The sequence below is a fragment of the Dendrobates tinctorius genome, unplaced genomic scaffold (genome assembly GCF_039654945.1).
Source record: "Dendrobates tinctorius isolate UK_male_01 unplaced genomic scaffold, ASM3965494v1 ptg000054l, whole genome shotgun sequence".
Taxonomy (NCBI): domain Eukaryota; kingdom Metazoa; phylum Chordata; class Amphibia; order Anura; family Dendrobatidae; genus Dendrobates; species Dendrobates tinctorius.
Window position 1 is genome coordinate 2,548,919 of NW_027361722.1, and position 19,169 is coordinate 2,568,087.

Here is a 19,169-nt window from a genome sequence, read left to right on the forward strand (position 1 = left end):
CTTCCTTCCTTTCTTTATCTCTATGCTTTCTTTCTTTCCACTCTTTCTTTCTCTCTCTGTTCTTGCTTTCTTTCCCCTCTTTCTTTCGCTTTCCCTTTGTTCTTTTTTCTGTCCCCTCTTTCTCTCTCTGTTCTTTCTTTCCCCTTTTTCCATCTGTTCTTTCTCTCTCTCTGTTCATTCTTTTTTCTTTCCCCTCTTTCTTTCTCTCTGTTCTTTTGTTCCCCTTTCTTTCTCTCTCTCTGTTCTTTCTTTTGCTCTATGTTCTTCCTTTCCCTTTCTCTCTGTGTTCTTTCTTTCTATCTGTTCTCTCTGTTCTTTCTTTCCCCTCTTTCTTTCTGTGTCTGTTATTTCTTTCTCTCTCTGTTTCTTTTTTCTGTCCCCTCTTACTCTGTTCTTTCTTTCTTTTTCTCTGTTTTTTCTTTATTTCCCCTCTTTCTTTCTCTCTGTTCTTTCTTTCTTTCCCCTTTCTTTCTCTCTCTAATCTTTCTCTTTTCTTTCTCTCTCTCTGTTCTTTCTCTCTCTCTGTTCTTTCTTTCCCCTCTTTCTTTCTTTCTATTTCTTTTCCCTTTCTTTCTCTCTGTTCTCTTTCGTTACTTCTTTCTTTCTCTCTCTGTTCTTTCTTTCCCCTCTTTCTTTCTCTCTCTGTTCTTTCTTTTTTTCTTTCCCCTTTCTCTCTCTGTTCTTTCTTTCCCTTCTTTCTTTCTTTCCCCACTTTCTTTCTTTCTCTCTCTGTTCTTTCTTTTTCTCTCTCTCTGTTTTTTTCTGTCCCCTCTTTCTTTCTCTCTGTGTTCTTTCCCTTTCTTTTTCTCTATTCTTTCTTTATTTCCCCTCTTTATTTTCCTCTGTTCTTTATTTCTTTCCCCTTTCTGTCTCTCTCTGTTCTTTCTTTCGCTCTCTGTTCTTTCTTTCTTTCCCCTCTTTCTTTCTCTCTCTGTTCTTTCTTTTGCTCTCTGTTCTTTCTTTCCCCTCTTTCTTTTTCTTTCCTTTTCTGTTTTTTCTTTCTTTCCTTCTTTATTTCTTTCTCTCTGTTTTTTCTCTGTCTCTCTGTTCTTTCTTTCCCCTTTCTTTCTTTTTCTTTCTCTCTATGTTCTTTCTTTTCCCTCTATCGCTCTGTTTTCTTTCTTCCTTCCTTCCTTCCTTCCTTCCTTCCTTCCTTCCTTTCTTTCTTTATCTCTATTCTTTCTTTCTTTCCCCTCTTTATTTCTCTGTTCTTGCTATCTTTCCCCTCTTTCTTTCGCTTTCCCTTTGTTCTTTTTTCTGTCCCCTCTTTCTCTCTCTGTTCTTTCTTTCCCCTTTTTCCCTCTGTTCTTTCTCTCTCTCTGTTTATTCTTTTTTCTTTCCCCTCATTCTTTCTTTCTTTCTTTCTCTCTCTCTGTTCTTTTGTTCCCCTTTCTTTCTCTCTCTCTGTTCTTTCTTTCGCTCTCTGTTCTTCCTTTCCCTTTCTCTCTGTGTTCTTTCTTTCTATCTGTTCTCTTTGTTCTTTCTTTCCCCTCTTTCTTTCTGTGTCTGTTATTTCTTTCTCTCTCTGCTTCTTTTTTCTGTCCCCTCTTACTCTGTTCTTTCTTTTTCTCTGTTTTTTCTTTCTTTCCCCTCTTTCTTTCTCTATGTTCTTTCTTTCTTTCTTTCCCCTTTCTTTCCCTCTCTGTTCTTTCTTTCTCTCTCTAATCTTTCTCTTTTCTTTCTCTCTCTCTGTTCTTTCTTTCCCCTCTTTCTTTCTTTCTATTTCTTTCCCCTCTTTCTTTCTCTCTGTTCTCTTTCGTTACTTCTTTCTTTCTTTCTCTCTCTGTTCTTTCTTTCCCCTCTTTCTTTCTCTCTCTGTTCTTTCTTTTTTTCTTTCCCCTTTTTCTTTCTGTTCTTTCTTTCCCCTTTTTTCTATCTGTTCTTCCTTTCTCTTTCTCTCTCTGTTCTTTCTTTCCCTTCTTTCCTTCTTTCTTTCTTTCCTTCTTTCTTTCCTCGCTTTCTTTCTTTCTCTCTGTTTTCTTTTTCTCTCTCTCTGTTTTTTTCTGTCCCCTCTTTCTTTCTTTCTCTCTGTGTTCTTTCCCTTTCTTTTTCTCTATTCTTTCTTTATTTCCCCTCTTTATTTTCCTCTGTTCTTTATTTCTTTCCCCTTTCTATCTCTCTCTCTCTGTTCTTTCTTTCGCTCTCTGTTCTTTCTTTCTTTCTTTCCCCTCTTTCTTTCGCTCTCTGTTCTTTCTTTTGCTCTCCGTTCTTTCTTTCCCCTATTTCTTTCTATCTCTGTTCTTTCTTCTTTCTTCTCTCTGTTCTTTCTTCTCTCTGTTCTTTCTCTCTCTGTTCGTTCTTTCTTTCTCTCGCTCTCCTTTCTTTCTCTCTGTTTTCTTTTTTCTCTCTCCGTTTTCTTTCTTTTCCTTAGTACCAGTCAATGTGCCCACAGTACCAGCCACTGTGCCCATAATGCCAGCCACTGTGCCCTCAGTACCAGTCAGTGTGATCAGCAGTGCTAAATGGGTGCGGTTGGGCGTGGACATGGGTGTGACTAGTTGTGAAATGAGTGTGGTCGAGGGCGTGGCCTAAAATTTGCGGCAGCACGCTGTGCGCGCCACAGCCTTTGTCCCTCTTTCCATTCTTTAAAAGTTGGGAGGTATGCGTAGATCTGGGGATTTGTTGTTACGGGATATAGGCTGAACTGGATAGACACATGGCTTTTTTCAGCCTTCCTAACTATTACTGTTAGTAACCAGCCTGGACCCTCTCCATAAAAATGCTGCCCAGTGTGCAGGCCCATGTTATAGACCGGGGAGCTGAGCAGATTGATGTATCGTTTCATGAGTCCATATTCAGTATAATCCGTGCATTAATCATCTAATCTTCTGCTCTGGGATTCTCGGTACTGCAGCCGTTCCCATCACTATCTACTCCTCCTGCAGACTAGATGACATTTCATGGTGACAGGTTCCCATAACTGAGGGAAAGGCCTAAATAAAATATCCCTCTTATCAATCACATACAATGTATCGCCTCTATTATATTCTCAATGAAAAGAAGCCCCAGAACGTCGTCCTGAGAGCCGCGATCCGGCTGTGCGGAGATTGTATTAGTGATGTGTGTGTTCACCTTTCTGACACGCTCGGATGTAGGGTGGCAGATCTCTAGTTTCCATCACTATAAAGCGGGGGTCCCAAACCTGCGGCTCTGGAACCCTAGATGCGTGGCTCATCACTGTCTGCTAGATCTGGTGCAACAAGCTGGCAGCCTCCTATGAAGCGATGGTCTCCAGATGGTGACGTTTGTGAGTCGCTCTGCACAGAATAGCAGATCTGTGTGTGCAGGTACTGGCAGGGAGAAATAAGTATTGTAAGCTGGAGATGATACTAATCAGAGGGAGCCTGAAGCTGGATGTCATCGTGTGGAGAGAGTGCCTGATATAGGAACACCCAATAGGGGTAAAGTGGCAACCCTTGGAGGTAATATACTGCCGATAAGATAGGAGGACACACGGCCTCCGTGTGCTTTCTGTAGCCATAAGTTTGGGGTCCACTGCTATAAGGGGGTGTGCGCTAATTATTAATTCATGATTTATCCCTAGGGAAAAGTCCTTATTATTGGATAGATGGGGGTCTGACAACTGTTAGCAGCTCTGGTGGTAGTCAGATGTTCTGCAGCTCAGATCACATTTACTTCCATGGGAGCAGAGCTGCAGTACTGACAATGGCCACTACCTAGTGTGTGGTGCTGTTCTCACTCCTTACACTGTTCATCTGGCTGCCGACAGCATGTGACTTACATATGAGTGTCTGAGCAAAGGGTCTGAATACTTATGACCATGTGATAATTCAGTTTTTCTTTTTTTAATAAATTTGCAAAAATTTCTACATTTGTTTTTTTCAGTCAAGATGGGGTGCAGAGTGGACATTAATGAGGAAAAAATGAACTTTTTTGAATTTACCAAATGTCTGCAATGAAACAGAGTGAAAAAGGTAAAGGGGTGTGAACACTTTCCACATCCACTGTATATAACATGTAGCATCGGCCGGCCCAACGTGTTTCATCACGTGGCATCTTCAGGGGGGTCTGAGGTGAAAGGAGCGGAACATGTGACCACCGGATTGTAGTGTCTGGTGTTTGCCGGCATTGGACAGGCCCAGTAATGTACATGGTGAAAGCCTCGTTATAATGACAGTTCCAGTAGTTCTGCCGGTGACTCCTAGAGCCGGCGTCCCTCCAATCACGTGATCAGTCATGTGACTACTATCCCTATTCTGTATGAATGGTATCAGGAATGTAGCATCAGATAAACTGTAAAATAATGAACATAACGGCACCTGCAGGAGCGGCTCCGGGGGTGGGTGAGGGGACGAGACAATAATTTCCTTGACTGTTCATCTCCAGATCCTCAGTCCTGGACTCCAATCTCTTCTTCTTCTTCCTCATATACTAGAAACATAAGAGATCACAGATCTAGTAGATTCCTCGTCATCTCCACAGTTTTATATCTTATATTTGTGGCGGCCCCAGGAGTATGGTCGCCACACTGGCTTTGCCTTCCTCCAGGGGAGGGTAATGCCAGGCTTGGAGGCAATGATGGGTCTCTCTCACAGTCAATCCATACATGCAACACAGTTCCACTCCAGGCCAGCAGGGGGAACTCTGAACCAGGATTAAGGGGAGGAGTGCTCTCTGTGGGCCAAGAGGTAGGATTAGTTAGTTAGTCTGCGGAGGGTGAAGTGAGCAGACGTAGAGAGAGAAGCTGGAGGTCGAGCTGCAGAAGGCGAGCTCCCTCAGTTTGAGAGCGCAAGAACTGGAGTCTGGTCTCCTCGGTGGTACGGATACTAACAGTCCTGCGACAGACACCAGAGGAGTAGGAGGCTGTAAATGCCCTACCCCCATCTAAGACTTGAGGCACAACAGCAAAACGGATAGAGAGCCGGGAGTGAAGTGTCCCCGAGATAGGTTATAGCTGTCTGCCATGCAAGTAGAGTTCTAGGAACATCTGACAGGAGGAACTTCAGAGTAACTAAGTACTGGAGTGCTTCACACCACACAAGCGCTAGGAAAGAGACTGCACAGCCCATCTGTGAGAGAGAATCCCTGAGTTGCTTCCAGGCTAGCCTGCTCCGTTACCATCTGTAATCAGGACCCTGGACTGCAGTTACCAAGTAAAGGTACAGAAATTGCACCCCACTGTGTCTTGTCTGCTTCCTATCCTTCCAGCACTGCTACATCCCCGTGCCAACCACATCTACTGTACACTGCCCTGGGGCTACAGCTCCACCTGTGGGGAGCTACACCATCTTTGCTGCATCACACCATCAGTCCCAGTGGATCTGCAAGCAGCGTTGGCCTAACATCTCACTTGCCGAACACCACAGGTGGCGTCATGAACTATCCATATAAACTACATTACAAACATCATCCACCATTGACTTGGGCGCCCAGGGCCACGGACCGGGTCACTGCTGCTGTAACACATCCTCCTGACACCGGCCCGGTACCGAGTACCCCACAGCCCTGGGAGGGCGACCCATATTTATCCAGGAAATCGCCCAACACGACTTACCCAAAAGATCACAGAAAAGACGATCAGTAGCACAGCAACAGGAACAACCACAGCAACAACAGGAAAATCTGCTGATGGGAGAAAGAAGATAAATCAGAGCGGCCGGCGACAGGAGGAAAACAGAATCTACTGCAGCCACCAGATTTTCTGGGACTAGAAGATGACCCCCCCACACCCCTGGTTATAACATCAGAGAGTAGGAAACAATACATTATACTAATAAAACTTTCCGGAAGACTTAAGGAAGTGCGAGAATTAATTCCACTAATGGTTGGGGGCTCCACAGAAGGGGCTACACTCGCACAACAAATAACCCCTTCATGACCACTGGATTTTTTTGATTCTACTAGATGGCACGGAAAAATGGGGAAAGACTCCAAGTGGAATGAGCTTGTGAAAAAAACACTACAATTCCACCAAGTGTTCAGAGTTGAGAGTCCTCAGTGGTTGATGCCTTTTGGTGGCTGGCTGGAGGGATGGTGACACATTGCGGGCTTTCAAGACTGTTCAGGTCTCTTCATCGGGCTGGACTGGTGCAGGATCTGAGGAGTCACATGTTTGTGCACAGTGCAGCGTGGAGGAAATGCAATGGATGGGACGGGTGGCGTGGAGCCGAGCTGTCGGTATGGGAGAGGGAGAAGCGTGGATGTTGGACCGGTACATGGATGGGGAGTCCGGATGTTTTGTAGTCCTCTGGTTGGGGTCTCCTGGTGTGTTGTGGTGCCTCCGCAGGGTCTTGCAGGCGGGTTCCTTGATTGATGTGGAAAGACGTGGGTCCGTGCGACGCATTCGTTCCGGCACTGAGAGTGTCAAAGGTTGTCATAAATTTATGGCGGCCTTTGGCACTCTCGGTGCTGGAGTGAATGTGTCGCATGGATTTGTGTCTTTTTGCATCAATTGAGGAGTTTGCTTGTGGGGCATTGTGGAGGCATTGCAGCACTTTGGGAGTCCCCAATCGGGGGACTGTGGGACATCCGGACTCCTTGTCTATGTACTGGTCCAGTGTTTGTGCTTCTCCCTCTCCCATGTTGATGATTCTGCTTCGCGTTGCTTGTCTTGTCTGTTGCATTTTTTCTATGCTGTGTTGTGCATGGGTGTGTGACTCTTCAGATTTTGTGTTGGTCTAGCCTGGTGGGGAGACCTGGGTGGTGTTGAGGGCTTGCGATGTGTTGCCATCTTTTCAGTTGGCCATTGGAGGGTGTCAGCCACTGAGGACTCTCAATTCTGAATATTTTTCTATCTACTGGCTAACATGGTACAAAGATATACATCTTTCCTGTATCCCTCTCCCATACTGATAGTTCTGCTTCACGTCACTTGTCTTATCCATTGCATTTTTTCTGTGTTGTATTGTGCATAAATATGACTCTTCAGATTTTGTATTAGTCTAGCCTGAAGAAGAGACCTGAGTAGTCTCGAAAGCTTGCAATGTGTTACCATCTTTTCAGTTAGCCATTAAAAGGTATCAACCACTGAGGACTCTCAATTCTGAATACAATTCCACCATTGTTTATTGGCTTTTGTTTTTACAGAGTCCATTGTGCAGTAAAAAGGACGTGGAAACAGCTCTGTACAATTACAGCGATACAAAACTGGGACAGAGGTCTAAGGGGTAACGATTCTCCTTGTAGAGAGTGACATACCGGCTCTGGCATGCCAAGGTGAGGAGTAGAGTTGAGCGAAACAGGCCGGTCAAATTCATAAGTCGCCGACATTCGCTGAAGTCGGGTTTCATGAAACGAAACCCGACCATAGCGTGAGGTCGGCGACCAGAGTGCCAAAGTCGCGTTTCAAATGATGCTTCCAGCGCCCTTTTTCAGCCAGTGATGGAGGACGCACACTGTGGGCAACGCGATGACATAGGCAGCGGTCACCACCATCTTGGAGAAGGGCATGCAAGTGATTGGCTTGCTTTGTGTGGCGTCACAGGGGCTATAAAAGGGCGGGGACGCCGACCGCCATCTTACTTATGCTGATCTTAGCATTAGGGAGAGGCTGCAGCTGCTGCTGATTCTGAATAAGGGAGAGCGTTAGGCAGGGAAGAAGAACAAAAAAAACTGCTTCTGCTTGTAGCGCTTAACACTGTACAGCACAACAGTTTGTGTGCAGTGACAGGGGAGGCTCTATTTTGGTGCATCAGCTCTGTTGGTTATTAGGCTGCCTTATAAGGCTCCCTGATAGCTGCATTGCTGTTTGCACACTGCTGTGAAACTGCTTTTTTAAAAGCAAAAATAATTTTCTTCCTCTTTTCTGCACAGTTACCAAGCGTTCATTTTTCCACCCTTTTGTGTGCAGCAGTCCTGCTTATTAGGCTGCCTGCTGCCATACTTGGACTGAGAGCATCATTGTCAGCCTCCTAAAATCTCTAGGGAGATTTAAATTCTTCCCAATACTATATACACCTTGTACTTTGTCATACACCAGCCAATTTCATCCTGTTAAATTGAGGTGTAATCTATATTGGGCCTGAGATAATAGTTCAGCCTCCTAAAATCTCTAGGGAGATTCAAATTCTCCCCAATACTATATACACCTTGTAAATTGTTTTACAGTCCCATATAGCTTGTGGTATTTTGGGTACATTTTCCCAAAAATGAGGAAGTATGGTGGAAGAGACCGTGAATGTGGGTTGCCAGCTGGTACTGGTGGTGGTGGTGGAGCATCTGCTGGTAGTGGCAAAAGCACAATAGCAGCTAAGGCAGGAGGTGTTGAGCCTGCGTCATGGTCTGGCTCCGGAAGGCCTGGAAGGCTACCTTTTTTGGGAGTAGGTTAACCACTTTTAAAGCCGGAGCATCAGGAACTGGTTTTGGCTTACATTGCCGAAACAGACTCCAGCTAATATGCCCTCCTCTTCTGAAGTTTAAAAAAATGCAAGCACTGAGTCGTCAAGTGCTGGCTCCTGGTCAGGAAGAACCCCTTTCCTTGTGTCCTTCACCCCCAACAAAAGAGAATGATGCAGCAGGCCACACTTCACATTAGTCCATGTAGCTCTTTCTCACATACCATGCCTGGGTTATCAAGTCAAATCGTGAATTCTCCAGTCCAAGATGAATCTGACATGGAGTGTGGGTCGTCAGCCAGGGCAGTGGGGTTAATCGGTACCGGGCCAGTGTCTCAGAGGGATGTGTGTTATGAATGGGTCACCGAGGAGAAAAAAACAAAACAAGCTAAGTCACAGAAAACCAGAGAGGTTGGTAACTATGCAGATTGCAGATCCCTGATCCTAACCACACAACCAGCAGCAGCCGTGGAGCGTACCTACGATGGTCCTAGACGCTTCGTCACAGCCAGAGGACTAAATAAGCCTGAAGCAAGAAAAGGAGAAAACTAACTGCCCCAGTGCAGACCCCAAAGGAAAGACAGCCCCCACACATGTATTGATGGTGAAACAAGATGAAAGCACAAACACAGGCAGGAAAATAGGCTGAGCAAACGATGGGGCCCAAACTAACTAGAAAGGATAGGAAAGGAAAGACACTGTCTGCAATCTGCAAAAAACCCTACAAAAATAAAGTCCAACACTTCTGATAGCAAAATTAACCCTGAAGTCACTAGACTTCTCCCACTATATCAGCACTCTGAAATATTCTGAGACAGAGCAAAAAGAGGCCAGGGCTGGCTGACCACACAAAAAACTGAATAGACCAACAAAATCAAGTGTGAACATTAGCAGAAAAACTTAGCTTTAGATGACTGGAACAGAGCTGAAAACAAACCAAGACCTGAGAAGCCAGAAGGAATCACCAGCACCAGACTAGGGCGTCGGCTGTCTTAAATCCAGTCTGAGATTCCTGAGGTCCAATCGTCATCCTCATTATCAGGTGGCAGATTTCTACTGATTAAATCAGCCTCACTACCTCCAGTTACCACCAGAGGGAGCCTGGAAGGAGAACTCACAACTGGTGGACCGAAAAATGAACTCACAACAGATGTGTCACGGTGGTGGTTACCCGGTCCTTGGCCCTGGGCGTCCATGCAAAGGGGTGAATAACGTTTATAGGTGAATGATACGTGACGCCACCTGTGGTTTCTGATCAGATTGACCAGCGCTGCAGTGTCGCTTCTCTGGGACAGATGTTGTGGTGCAGCTAAGATGTAGAAGCCCTGCACAGGTAGGGCCGTAGTCGCAGGGCAGATGAAAGAGTTGGTAGATGGTGTGCAGTGCAGGATGCAGCAGAGCCGTGTGCCAGGCGCCTGAGAAAGATGACAGACACAGTCGTGCAGTTCCTTTACCTGTACTTGGTAAGTGCCGTCCAGGATCCAGAGTACAGATGGAGAAGGAGTTGGTCAGCCTGGAAGCAAATTAGGAATTCTCTCTCTGCAGATAGGTAGTGTGGCCTCCGTTCTAACGCTTATCTGAGGTATTCGCAGTACTGAGTTCACTGAAGTTCCCCTTGTTGACTCTCTTTTGGAACTTTCTCGTATGGCAGGCAGTCGTAGCCTTTTCCTTCTGGCTCACACACTTCGCTGCTGGGGCCTCCGAGCCTTAGTTGGGAACAGAGCATTTACAGCTACTACTTCCTCTGGTTTCTGCTGCAGGACCGTCAGTGTCCCTACAAACTCGGAGACCAGAATCCGGGCCATGCGCTCAAGCTAGGAGTGAGCCTTAACTCTGCTCATCCTCCAGCTCCCCTTCTCACGTCCACACACTTCCCCTTCCCTTCACAGACTGCCCTAACTTCCCTCCTCCCGACCACAGAGAGCAGCTCCTCAGCAGTCAGGTTCAGAGCTCTACCTGCTGGCCTGGAGTGGGAACTGTGTTGTGTGTTGGTTTAACTGCTAGAGAGATCCTTCGTTGCTCCCAAGCATGACATCACACTCCCTAGGAGGAAGGTAATGCCACTGTGGCGACCGTACTCCTGGGGGCGCCACAACTGCACTGAGGCCCAGCCACTGCTCAATGATTCTGCTGGTACATTGACCCAGACCACTACATTCCCCTCGCATTCTACACAGCCAGAATCTGACCCTGATGAAACTCAGGTTCCCCTTCCAGCATACTATACCACCTTAACGGTGACAAAGAGGAAAGTGCAGATGAAAGTGCAGGTTCCTTGAGCAGGTGGGGGGGCATACTCATGGGCGACGGCACTGGCACAAGGCCCCTCATAGTACGCAAAAGTGTCTCTGCCGGTGAGAGGGGAGATGACACCAATTATGCATAACCCCTTCCTGAAATTGAACGTACCAGTACTTCCTGGTGACCGTGAGGGCACTGGAGCTGATAGCTGAGCTCCGCCGGACACAACCAAGAGCAATGCCTGCACCGACCCGGCTGTTTAACCCTCTCGGGACCACAATCAATATTGATCACAGTATTTAGAAGACGTAATTGCAGACAGCCAATGGATGTTATGGCAACCCGAAATCAAATGACGACCTCCAGGTCCGCCAGCTATGGCGGCCTGTTAAACCATGCCAGGAGAACGGTGTAAGAGGATTCTGTTAGTGTAACACTGACAGGTATAAAAGCATTGCAGTGCATTATGCCAGTGATCAAAGTAATAAAAGATAAAAGTCCCATAGAGGAATGAAGTAAAAAAAAAAAATTATATATTATGACTGGCAAAAGTCACTGGCAAAGTACTGGAGGGGAGCTATGTTTCACTGAAGTTGTTATCTTCAGTGATATGGACATAGGAAAATGCTCCAGCACACTAAGTGCCAAGAGGGGTTAATCAGCCATGTTTAGTTCTAGGTTGATTGAACAGCTGTAGATTGGGAGGAATCCAGAGGAGCTTTTAGCGCTTTCAGTGCTGGGGGTGTCTAGAGGTGAAAGCTCAGGAGTTGTGGTTTTGATGTTAAAGAAAGCTGACCCTTTTGATTGTTTCAGAAGCAGGCAGATTCCCACAGCAAGAAGGACTGTGTCATATGTTATGCTCTGCTTCCCTTTTAGGCCATGTTTATTTTGCTAATGTTGCACTGGTTTATGCTGTATCTTTAATAAACCAGGTGGTAGACAGCGTTCCTGTGTCTAACTAAAATAGGTGGAGAACACTGGCCCATCAGGACAGCGGAGAATTCTCTGATAGGCCAGTGTCCTTGGCAGGTCCCCAAGCAGGACATAGAGGGGGCCGGCTGATTTCAACAGAATGTGGGTCCGAGGAAGAATCTTTTTTTTTCCTCTCCTTCTGCACATGTGGCTTGACATGGGTCCAAGGATATAGGGGTGAATCGGTGCCAGGAACAGAGGGCTTCAGCTGGATTGCTAGGGTGCTGGATGGTCAGGGTGTTAGATTGCTCTGCTATAATTTATTTTTTAAAATACTGGGGGGAACAAAAGGGGGATCCTGTTACTGTGCAGGGTGGGATTATGTTGCTTTTTTTCTTCATCTGGAATAGTGTACAAGTCAAGGAATGTGCTATAAAAGGGATCAGATATAGATGTCTGAGTGTTATTTTCTGCAGAGACAAAAGAAGTAATGGCGGTCCGTGCTGATGAAGAAAAAAGTGAAGATGAAGTACTTCCTCTAGAGACGTCTATAATGTCACTGGTGATCACTGTATTACCTGTACACTGACACTATATACAGAGCTCCTATATATAATGTCACTGGTGATCCCTGTATTACCTGTACACTATACACTATATACAGAGCTCCTGTGTATAATGTCACCGGTGATCACTGTATTGCCTGTACACTGACAATATATACAGTGCTCCTGTGTATAATGTCACTGGTGATCACTGTATTACCTGTACACTATACACTATATACAGAGCTCCTGTGTATAATATCACTGGTGATCTGTTGTGAATTCGATTTCTGGCCTTCCTCTGGTTTTTGCTGAAGGTAGTGGAGCTGGTCAGATGGACAGAGGGGTTGCAAGTTCTCTTTCTGGGCTCCCTCTGGTGGTTACTGGAGGTAATGGAGCTTATATGATTAACAGAGGCTTGCCACCTGATAATGAGGATGACGATTGGAGATCTGGGGTTTCAGACTGGGATTTAAGACAGCCGACTCCCTCTATCCCTGCTGGTGATTTTCTTCCTGTCCCTCCTGTGGTCTGATGTATCCAGCTCTGTCCCTGCATGTTCAGCTAAGTGGTTCATTTGCTATTCTGTTTGCATTTGATTTGGTTTTGTCTATCTCTGCTTTGTGCGGGTCACCCAGCTCCGGCTGGGGCTGTGCTGAATCACCACCCCATGTTATTGCTTGTGCCAGTTTGTTTTGTCCCCTGTTAGATTGGTCTCTTTTTGCTCTGCTTTCAGAATATACCAGAGTGCTGATTAGTGGGGGCGAAGTCGTGCGACTTTAGTGTTTTTGTGCATCACAAGTGTTGGACTTTTTGCAGGGTTTTTGCGTGATTGCAGACAGTGTCTTTCCTTTCCTGTCCTGTCTAGTCAGTGTGGGCCCCATCATTTGCTCAGTCTATTTTCCTGCCTGTGTTTGTGTTTTCATCTTGTCTCACTGACAATATATGTTTGGGGGCTATCTATTCCTTTGGGGTCTGCTCTGGCAGTTTAGATTTCCCCTTTCTTGCCTTAGGCTTAGTTAGCTCTCCGGCTGTGCCGAGGCGTCTAGGATCATCGAAGGTATGCTCCACGGCTACTGCTAGTTGTGTGGATAGGATCAGGGGTCTGCAATCCGCTTAGTTACCAACCTCTCTGGTTTTCTGTGGCTTAGCCTGGGCCTGCTATCCTCCTTGGTGACCCATTCATAACAGAATCACCAGCCTAACTGTAGACTCTAGGGTACTCTAAAGAAGGAAAGAATTTAAAAAAAAAAAAAGGGTCAGAATTTTTTCCTCTTTTTTTCTGGGGGTGCAGGAGATTTTTTTTTTTTCTTCTCACTAAATGGAGACTAAGCAATTGTCTGATCGTGTTGAGCAGCTCGCTGCTGAAGTGCGGGGAATTTCTGCCTATCTTGCTCAATCATCTGCTGTTGAACCAAAAATCCCTACTCCTGATGTGTTTTCTGGGGAGCGGTCTAAATTTTTGAATTTTAAGAATAATTGTAAACTATTTTTTCCTTTGAAACCTAACTCATCGGGGAGCTCTGTGCAGCAGATTAAAATTGTCATCTCCCCAGGATTGGGCCTTTTCTTTGACACCCGGATATCCTATTCTGGCTAATGTGGACGTGTTTTTTCAAGCCTTGGGGTTGCTGTATGATGAACCTAATGCTATTGATCAAGCTGAGAAAACCTTATTAGCATTGAACCAGGGTCAGGATTCTGCAGAGATATATTGTCAAAAATTCTGAAAGTGGGCGGTCCTTACTAAATGGAATGATGATGCCCTAGCAGCTCTCTTTCGGAAGGGTTTGGCAGAAACCGTAAAAGATGTTATGGTGGGATTTCCTGTTCCCTCTGGTCTTGACGACTATGTAATTGGCCATTCAGATTGATGGGCGTTTACGTGAACGTAAAACTACACGTCTGAACCCATGCAATGTGATAGGGCTTTGTCTAGGGCGCAACGCCAGGAGTTTAGAAAGCATAATAAGCTGTGTTTTTTCTGTGGAGACGCCTCTAATACTATTTCTGTCTGCCGTAAACGAGAAAAGCGTTTTGCTCACACATTTGCAGTGGGCAGTGTACAGCCTAAGTTCCTTTTGGCAATTACCCTGATCTGCTCCTTGTCTACATTTTCTGCTAAGGCTTTTGTAGATTCAGGAGCAGCTTTGAATCTGATGGATTTGGACTTTGCTAAACATTGTGGTTTTCCCATGATACCCCTGCGGACTCCTATCCCTTTGAGGGGGGTCATGCCTCCCCGCCGGCGCCGTTACTTACCTGCACGATCCCGGCGCGCCCCCGCTCCACGGCACGCTCCTGCTCCTGATGTTCGGTGTCCCCGGCGTTGGCTCAGTGCACCTGCGTTCACCCGGCGCTCTGACTCCTGGGATCTCTGACGCGTTTGGCCCCGCCCCCAACATGGCGGCGCCCACCGTCTATTTCTTCTGGGCGTCTTCCCAGGTAAGATGCCTGTTTATCCGATGTGGTGACGCTGTCCTCTTGGCCAGCGTTCACTCTTTCTGCAGGCCCCTCTCAGCTACCTTGTCTACTGTCTGCGCTACCTCTGGCAGCTCGTGTACTCCTTCTCTTGCTTGCTCTGTGTCCTAGTCTCTGGCCCTGCTCCTGTGTCTCCCTCCGTACCACCATCCCTGGTAGCCTCTTGATACGTCTTGTCTGTCGGTCTCCTTGTCTGTCCACTCTGAAGGTACTGTCCGCGCTGTTACTACATATCTTTCTCTCTTACAGCCTCCAGCCTTCGTCATCCCCTGGTCCTCCTGGTCTCTATGTCTCTCTCGCTCCGTGGTCTCAGCAACTTCCAGTCCTGCTACTGCCCAGGCTCTCTACCTCTGTCTCCCTGTTACCTACCCCAGTCGCCCCTTTGGCTCCGGCTGTCACTGTTCCTTCCCCTGTGGGCCTGCCCCTAACACTCCCTGTATAGGGGGTGGCTCCACCTGGTCCACTCGTCCGCGGGGGCTCTGGAGCCGTGACCCAGAGGGTCCACTTCCGGGTTTTTTCAGTATCCTTTCCCATCATAGCACAACTGTAACAAGGGGTATTGATGCTACTCCTTTGGCGGAGAATAAGCCCCAGTTTTGGACTCAGGTGATAATGTGGGTCGCGCCGGACCACCAAGAAAATTATAAATTTTTGGTGTTGCACAATTTGCATGATACTATTGTTCTGGGTTTTCCTTGGTTGCAAACTCATAATCCTGTTTTGGATTGGAAATCTGTGTCTGTGGTGAGTTGGGGTTGTCAATGTGTTCTTAGTGACACTCCTGTTTTCTCCACCTCTCCCCAGTCTCATGATATTCCTGACTATTTGGCTAATTTTTCTGATGTATTTAGTGAGAGTAAGTCTGCGTCTTTTCCTCCTCATAGGAGTTATGACTGTGCAATTGAGTTGATGCCTGGGTGTAAATTTCCCAAGGGTCGGCTTTTCATCTTATCGGTACCCGAAAATGATGCTATGCGATCTTATATCAAGGAGTCGTTGGAGAAGGGTCATATTAGACCATCCTCTTCACCTTTAGGTGCTGGTTTTCTTTTTGTGGCCAAGAAAGATGGTTCAATAAGGCCATGTATTGACTATCGTTCCCTTAAAATCACTGTTAAATATCAGTACCCGTTACCCCTGATTTTTTATTTATTTTCCAGAGTTAAAAGTGCCTGTTGGTTTACCAAGCTTGACCTCAGGGGGGCGTATAATCTTATTTGCATCAAGCACGGGGATGAATGGAAGACGGCGTTTAATACTCCGGAGGGACATATTGAGTACCTGGTGATGCCTTTTGGGCTTACTAATGCCCCTTCTGTCTTCCAATCTTTTATGAACGATATTTTCCGGGACTTTGTGGAGAAGTTTTTGATCATCTATCTGGATAATATTTTGATCTTTTCCAGTGATTGAGATTCTCATGTGGAACATGTCCGGACTGTGTTCTGGATTTTGAGGGAAAATTCTCTGTATGTTAAGGGATTGAAGTGCCTCTTTGGTGTACACAGGATTTCATTTTTGGGGTTCATTTTGTCCCCATCTGCTATTGAAATGGACCCGGCCAAGATACAGGCCATTTATGATTGGGTTCAGCCCACTTCTTTGAAGGCTCTCCAGAAGTTTTTGGGTTTTGCTAATTTCTACTGTAAATTTATAAGTAATTTTTCTGGTATTGTTAAACCACTGACTTATTTGACCAAAAATGGTGCTGATGTTGTGAATTGGTCTCCAGAGGCAGTCTCGGCATTTCAGGAGCTTAAGCAGAGATTCACTTCTGCTCCGGTTCTACAGCAACCTGATGTCTCACTCCCATTTCAGGTGGAGGTAGATGCTTCTGAGATTGGTGCACGAGCCGTTTTGTCCCAAAAAGATCCGGTGACTTCTAAGATGAATTCCTGTGCCTTCTTTTCTCGAAAATTCTCTCCATCTGAACGTAACTATGACGTGGGGAATCAGGAATTGTTGGCCATGAAATGGGCATTTGAGGAGTGGAGACATTGGCTGGAGGGAGCTAGACATCAAGTTGTGGTCCTTACCGACCACAAGAATTTGATTTATCTTGAATCAGCCAAACGCTTGAATCCTAGACAGGCTAGGTGGGCCTTGTTTTTCACACGTTTTAATTTTGTGGTCTCTTTTCTTCCAGGCACTAAGAATGTTAAGGCGGACGCCGTTTCTAGGAGTTTCTTTGCGGATTCTCTTGATGTGACCGAGCCTACTACCATTCTAAATGAGTGGTAGCTCTTTCTGTCATCACACCCAATTTGAGACGAGCCCTGGAGGAATTTCAGGAGGACAAACCTGAACGTTGCTCTATGGGAAAATTGTATGTTCCTGACCAGTGGAGGAAAAGAGTAATGTCTGAAATTCATTGCTCCGCGTTGGCTGGTCATCCAGGTATTTTTGGTACCATGGATTTGGTGAGTCGGTCTTTTTGGTGGCCTGCCTTATCTCGTGATGTCAGGAATTTTGTGCAGTCCTGTGGGACTTGTCCTCGGTCCAAGCCCTGTTCTCATTCTAGTGGGTTGTTAATGCCCCTGCCGGTGCCAAGGATGCCATGGACCCATATCTCAATGGATTTTATTTCCGATCTTCCTGTCTCTCAGAGATTGACTGTTATCTGGGTGATTTGTGATAGATTTTCTAAGATGGTCCATCTTGTACCACTCCCAAAGTTGCCATCTTCTTCTGAGTTGGTGCCCTTGTTTTTACAACAGGTGGTTCGGTTGCACGGGATTCCTGAGAACATTGTGTCGGACAGAGGAGTCCAGTTTGTTTCCAGATTTTGGAGAGCCTTTTGTTCCAAACTGGGAATTCAGTTATCTTTCTCCTCTGCATTTCATCCTCAGACCAATGGGCAGACGGAGAGAACAAACCAGACTTTGGAGTCCTATTTGAGATGATTCATATCTGCTGATCAGGATGACTGGGTCTCATTTTTGCCCTTGGCCGAATTCGCGCTAAACAATAGAGCTAGTTCTGCCACTTTGATGTCGCCCTTTTTCTGTAACTTTGGGTTTCATCCTCGATTTTCTTCAGGGCAGATGGAATCTTCGGCCTGTCCAAGTGTGGACTCTGTGGTAGAGAGAATGCAGCAGATTTGGGACCAAGTGGTGGATAAGTTGTCCCACTCTCAGGAAAAAGCCCAACGGTTTTCCAACCGGCATAGGACCATTGGTCCCCGGTTTAAAGTGGGTGATATGGTCTGGTTGGCTTCAAAGAATATTCCTAAGAAGTTGCGTCTCCAAAATTCAAGCCAAGACAATTGGACCTTATAAGATTTTGGAAATACTTAATCCCGATTCTTTCCGATTGGCTCTTCCAGTTACGTTTAAGATCCATAACGTGTTTCATAAATCTTTGTTGAAGAGGTTTGTGGAACCAGTAGTTCCTATGGCGGGGCCTCCTGACCCTGTATTTGGTTAAAGGCAATTTGGAGTATGAGGTAGAGAAAATATTGGATTCTTGTTTGGCTAGACGGAGACTCCAGTACTTGGTCAAATGGAGGGGTTATGGCCAGGAGGATAATTCTTGGGTCTCTGCTTCTGACATTCATGCCGAAAGATTGGTTCGTGGTTTTCACCGTGCCCATCCTGATCGGCCTGGTGGCGTGGATGAGGGTTCGGTTACCCCTCCTCAAGGGGGGGTACTGTTGTGAATTCGCTTTCTTGCCTTCCTCTAGTTATTGCTGAAGGTAGTGGAGCTGGTCAGATGGACAGAGGGGTTGCAAGTTCTCTTTCTGGGCTCCCTCTGATGGTTACTGGAGGTAATGGAGCTGATCTGATTAACAGAGGCTTGCCACCTGATAATGAGGATGATGATTGGAGATCTGGGGTTTCAGACTGGGATTTAAGACAGCCGACTCCCTCTATCCCTGCTGGTGATTTTCTTCCTGTGCCTCCTGCGGTCTGATGTATCCAGCTCTGTCCCTACATGTTCAGCTAAGTGGTTCATTTGCTATTCTGTTTGCATTTGATTTGGTTTTGTCTATCTCTGCTTTGTGCGGGTCACCCAGCTCCGGCTGGGGCTTGCTGAATCACCGCCCCATGTTATTGCTTATGCCAGTTTGTTTTGTCCCCTGTTAGATTGGTCTCTTTTTGCTCTGCTTTCAGAATATACCAGAGTGCTGATTAGTGGGGGTGAAGTCGTGCGACTTTAGTGTTTTTGTGCATCACAAGTGTTGGACTTTTTGCAGGGTTTTTGCGTGATTGCAGACAGTGTCTTTCCTTTCCTGTCCTGTCTAGTCAGTGTGGGCCCCATCATTTGCTCAGTCTATTTTCCTGCCTGTGTTTGTGTTTTCATCTTGTCTCACCGACAATATATGTTTGGGGGCTATCTATTCCTTTGGGGTCTGCTCTGGGGCAGTTTAGATTTCCCCTTTCTTGCTTTAGGCTTAGTTAGCTCTTTGGCTGTGTCAAGGCATCTAGGATCATCGTAGTTATGCTCCACGGCTACTGCTAGTTGTGTGGATAGGATCAGGGGTCTGCAATCCGCTTAGTTACCAACCTCTCTGGTTTTCTGTGGCTTAGCCGGGGCCTGCTCTCCTCCTCGGTGACCCATTCATAACAGTGATCACTGTATTACCTGTACACTATACACTATATACAGAGCTCCTGTGTATAATGTCACTGGTGATCACTGTATTAACTGTACACTGACACTATATACAGAGCTCCTGTGTATGTCACTGGTGATC

The 19,169-nt window shown here is 46.2% G+C and overlaps 1 protein-coding gene across 3 annotated transcripts in view; it reads right to left on the minus strand.

Moving 5' to 3' along the window:
- Nucleotides 1-19,169, minus strand: part of LOC141091442 (uncharacterized) — a 185,176-nt gene that overhangs the window by 51,335 nt on the left and 114,672 nt on the right. For 2 of the 3 annotated variants that reach the window (XM_073577010.1, XM_073577007.1), the window contains exons 4-5: nucleotides 5,516-5,586; nucleotides 4,281-4,392 (exon numbers count right to left, since the gene is read on the minus strand). In XM_073577010.1, the coding sequence (XP_073433111.1) occupies nucleotides 4,281-4,392; nucleotides 5,516-5,586 (183 nt within the window). The remainder of the gene's footprint in view (nucleotides 1-4,280; nucleotides 4,393-5,515; nucleotides 5,587-19,169) is intronic. The other variant, XM_073577009.1, reaches the window with a different exon arrangement.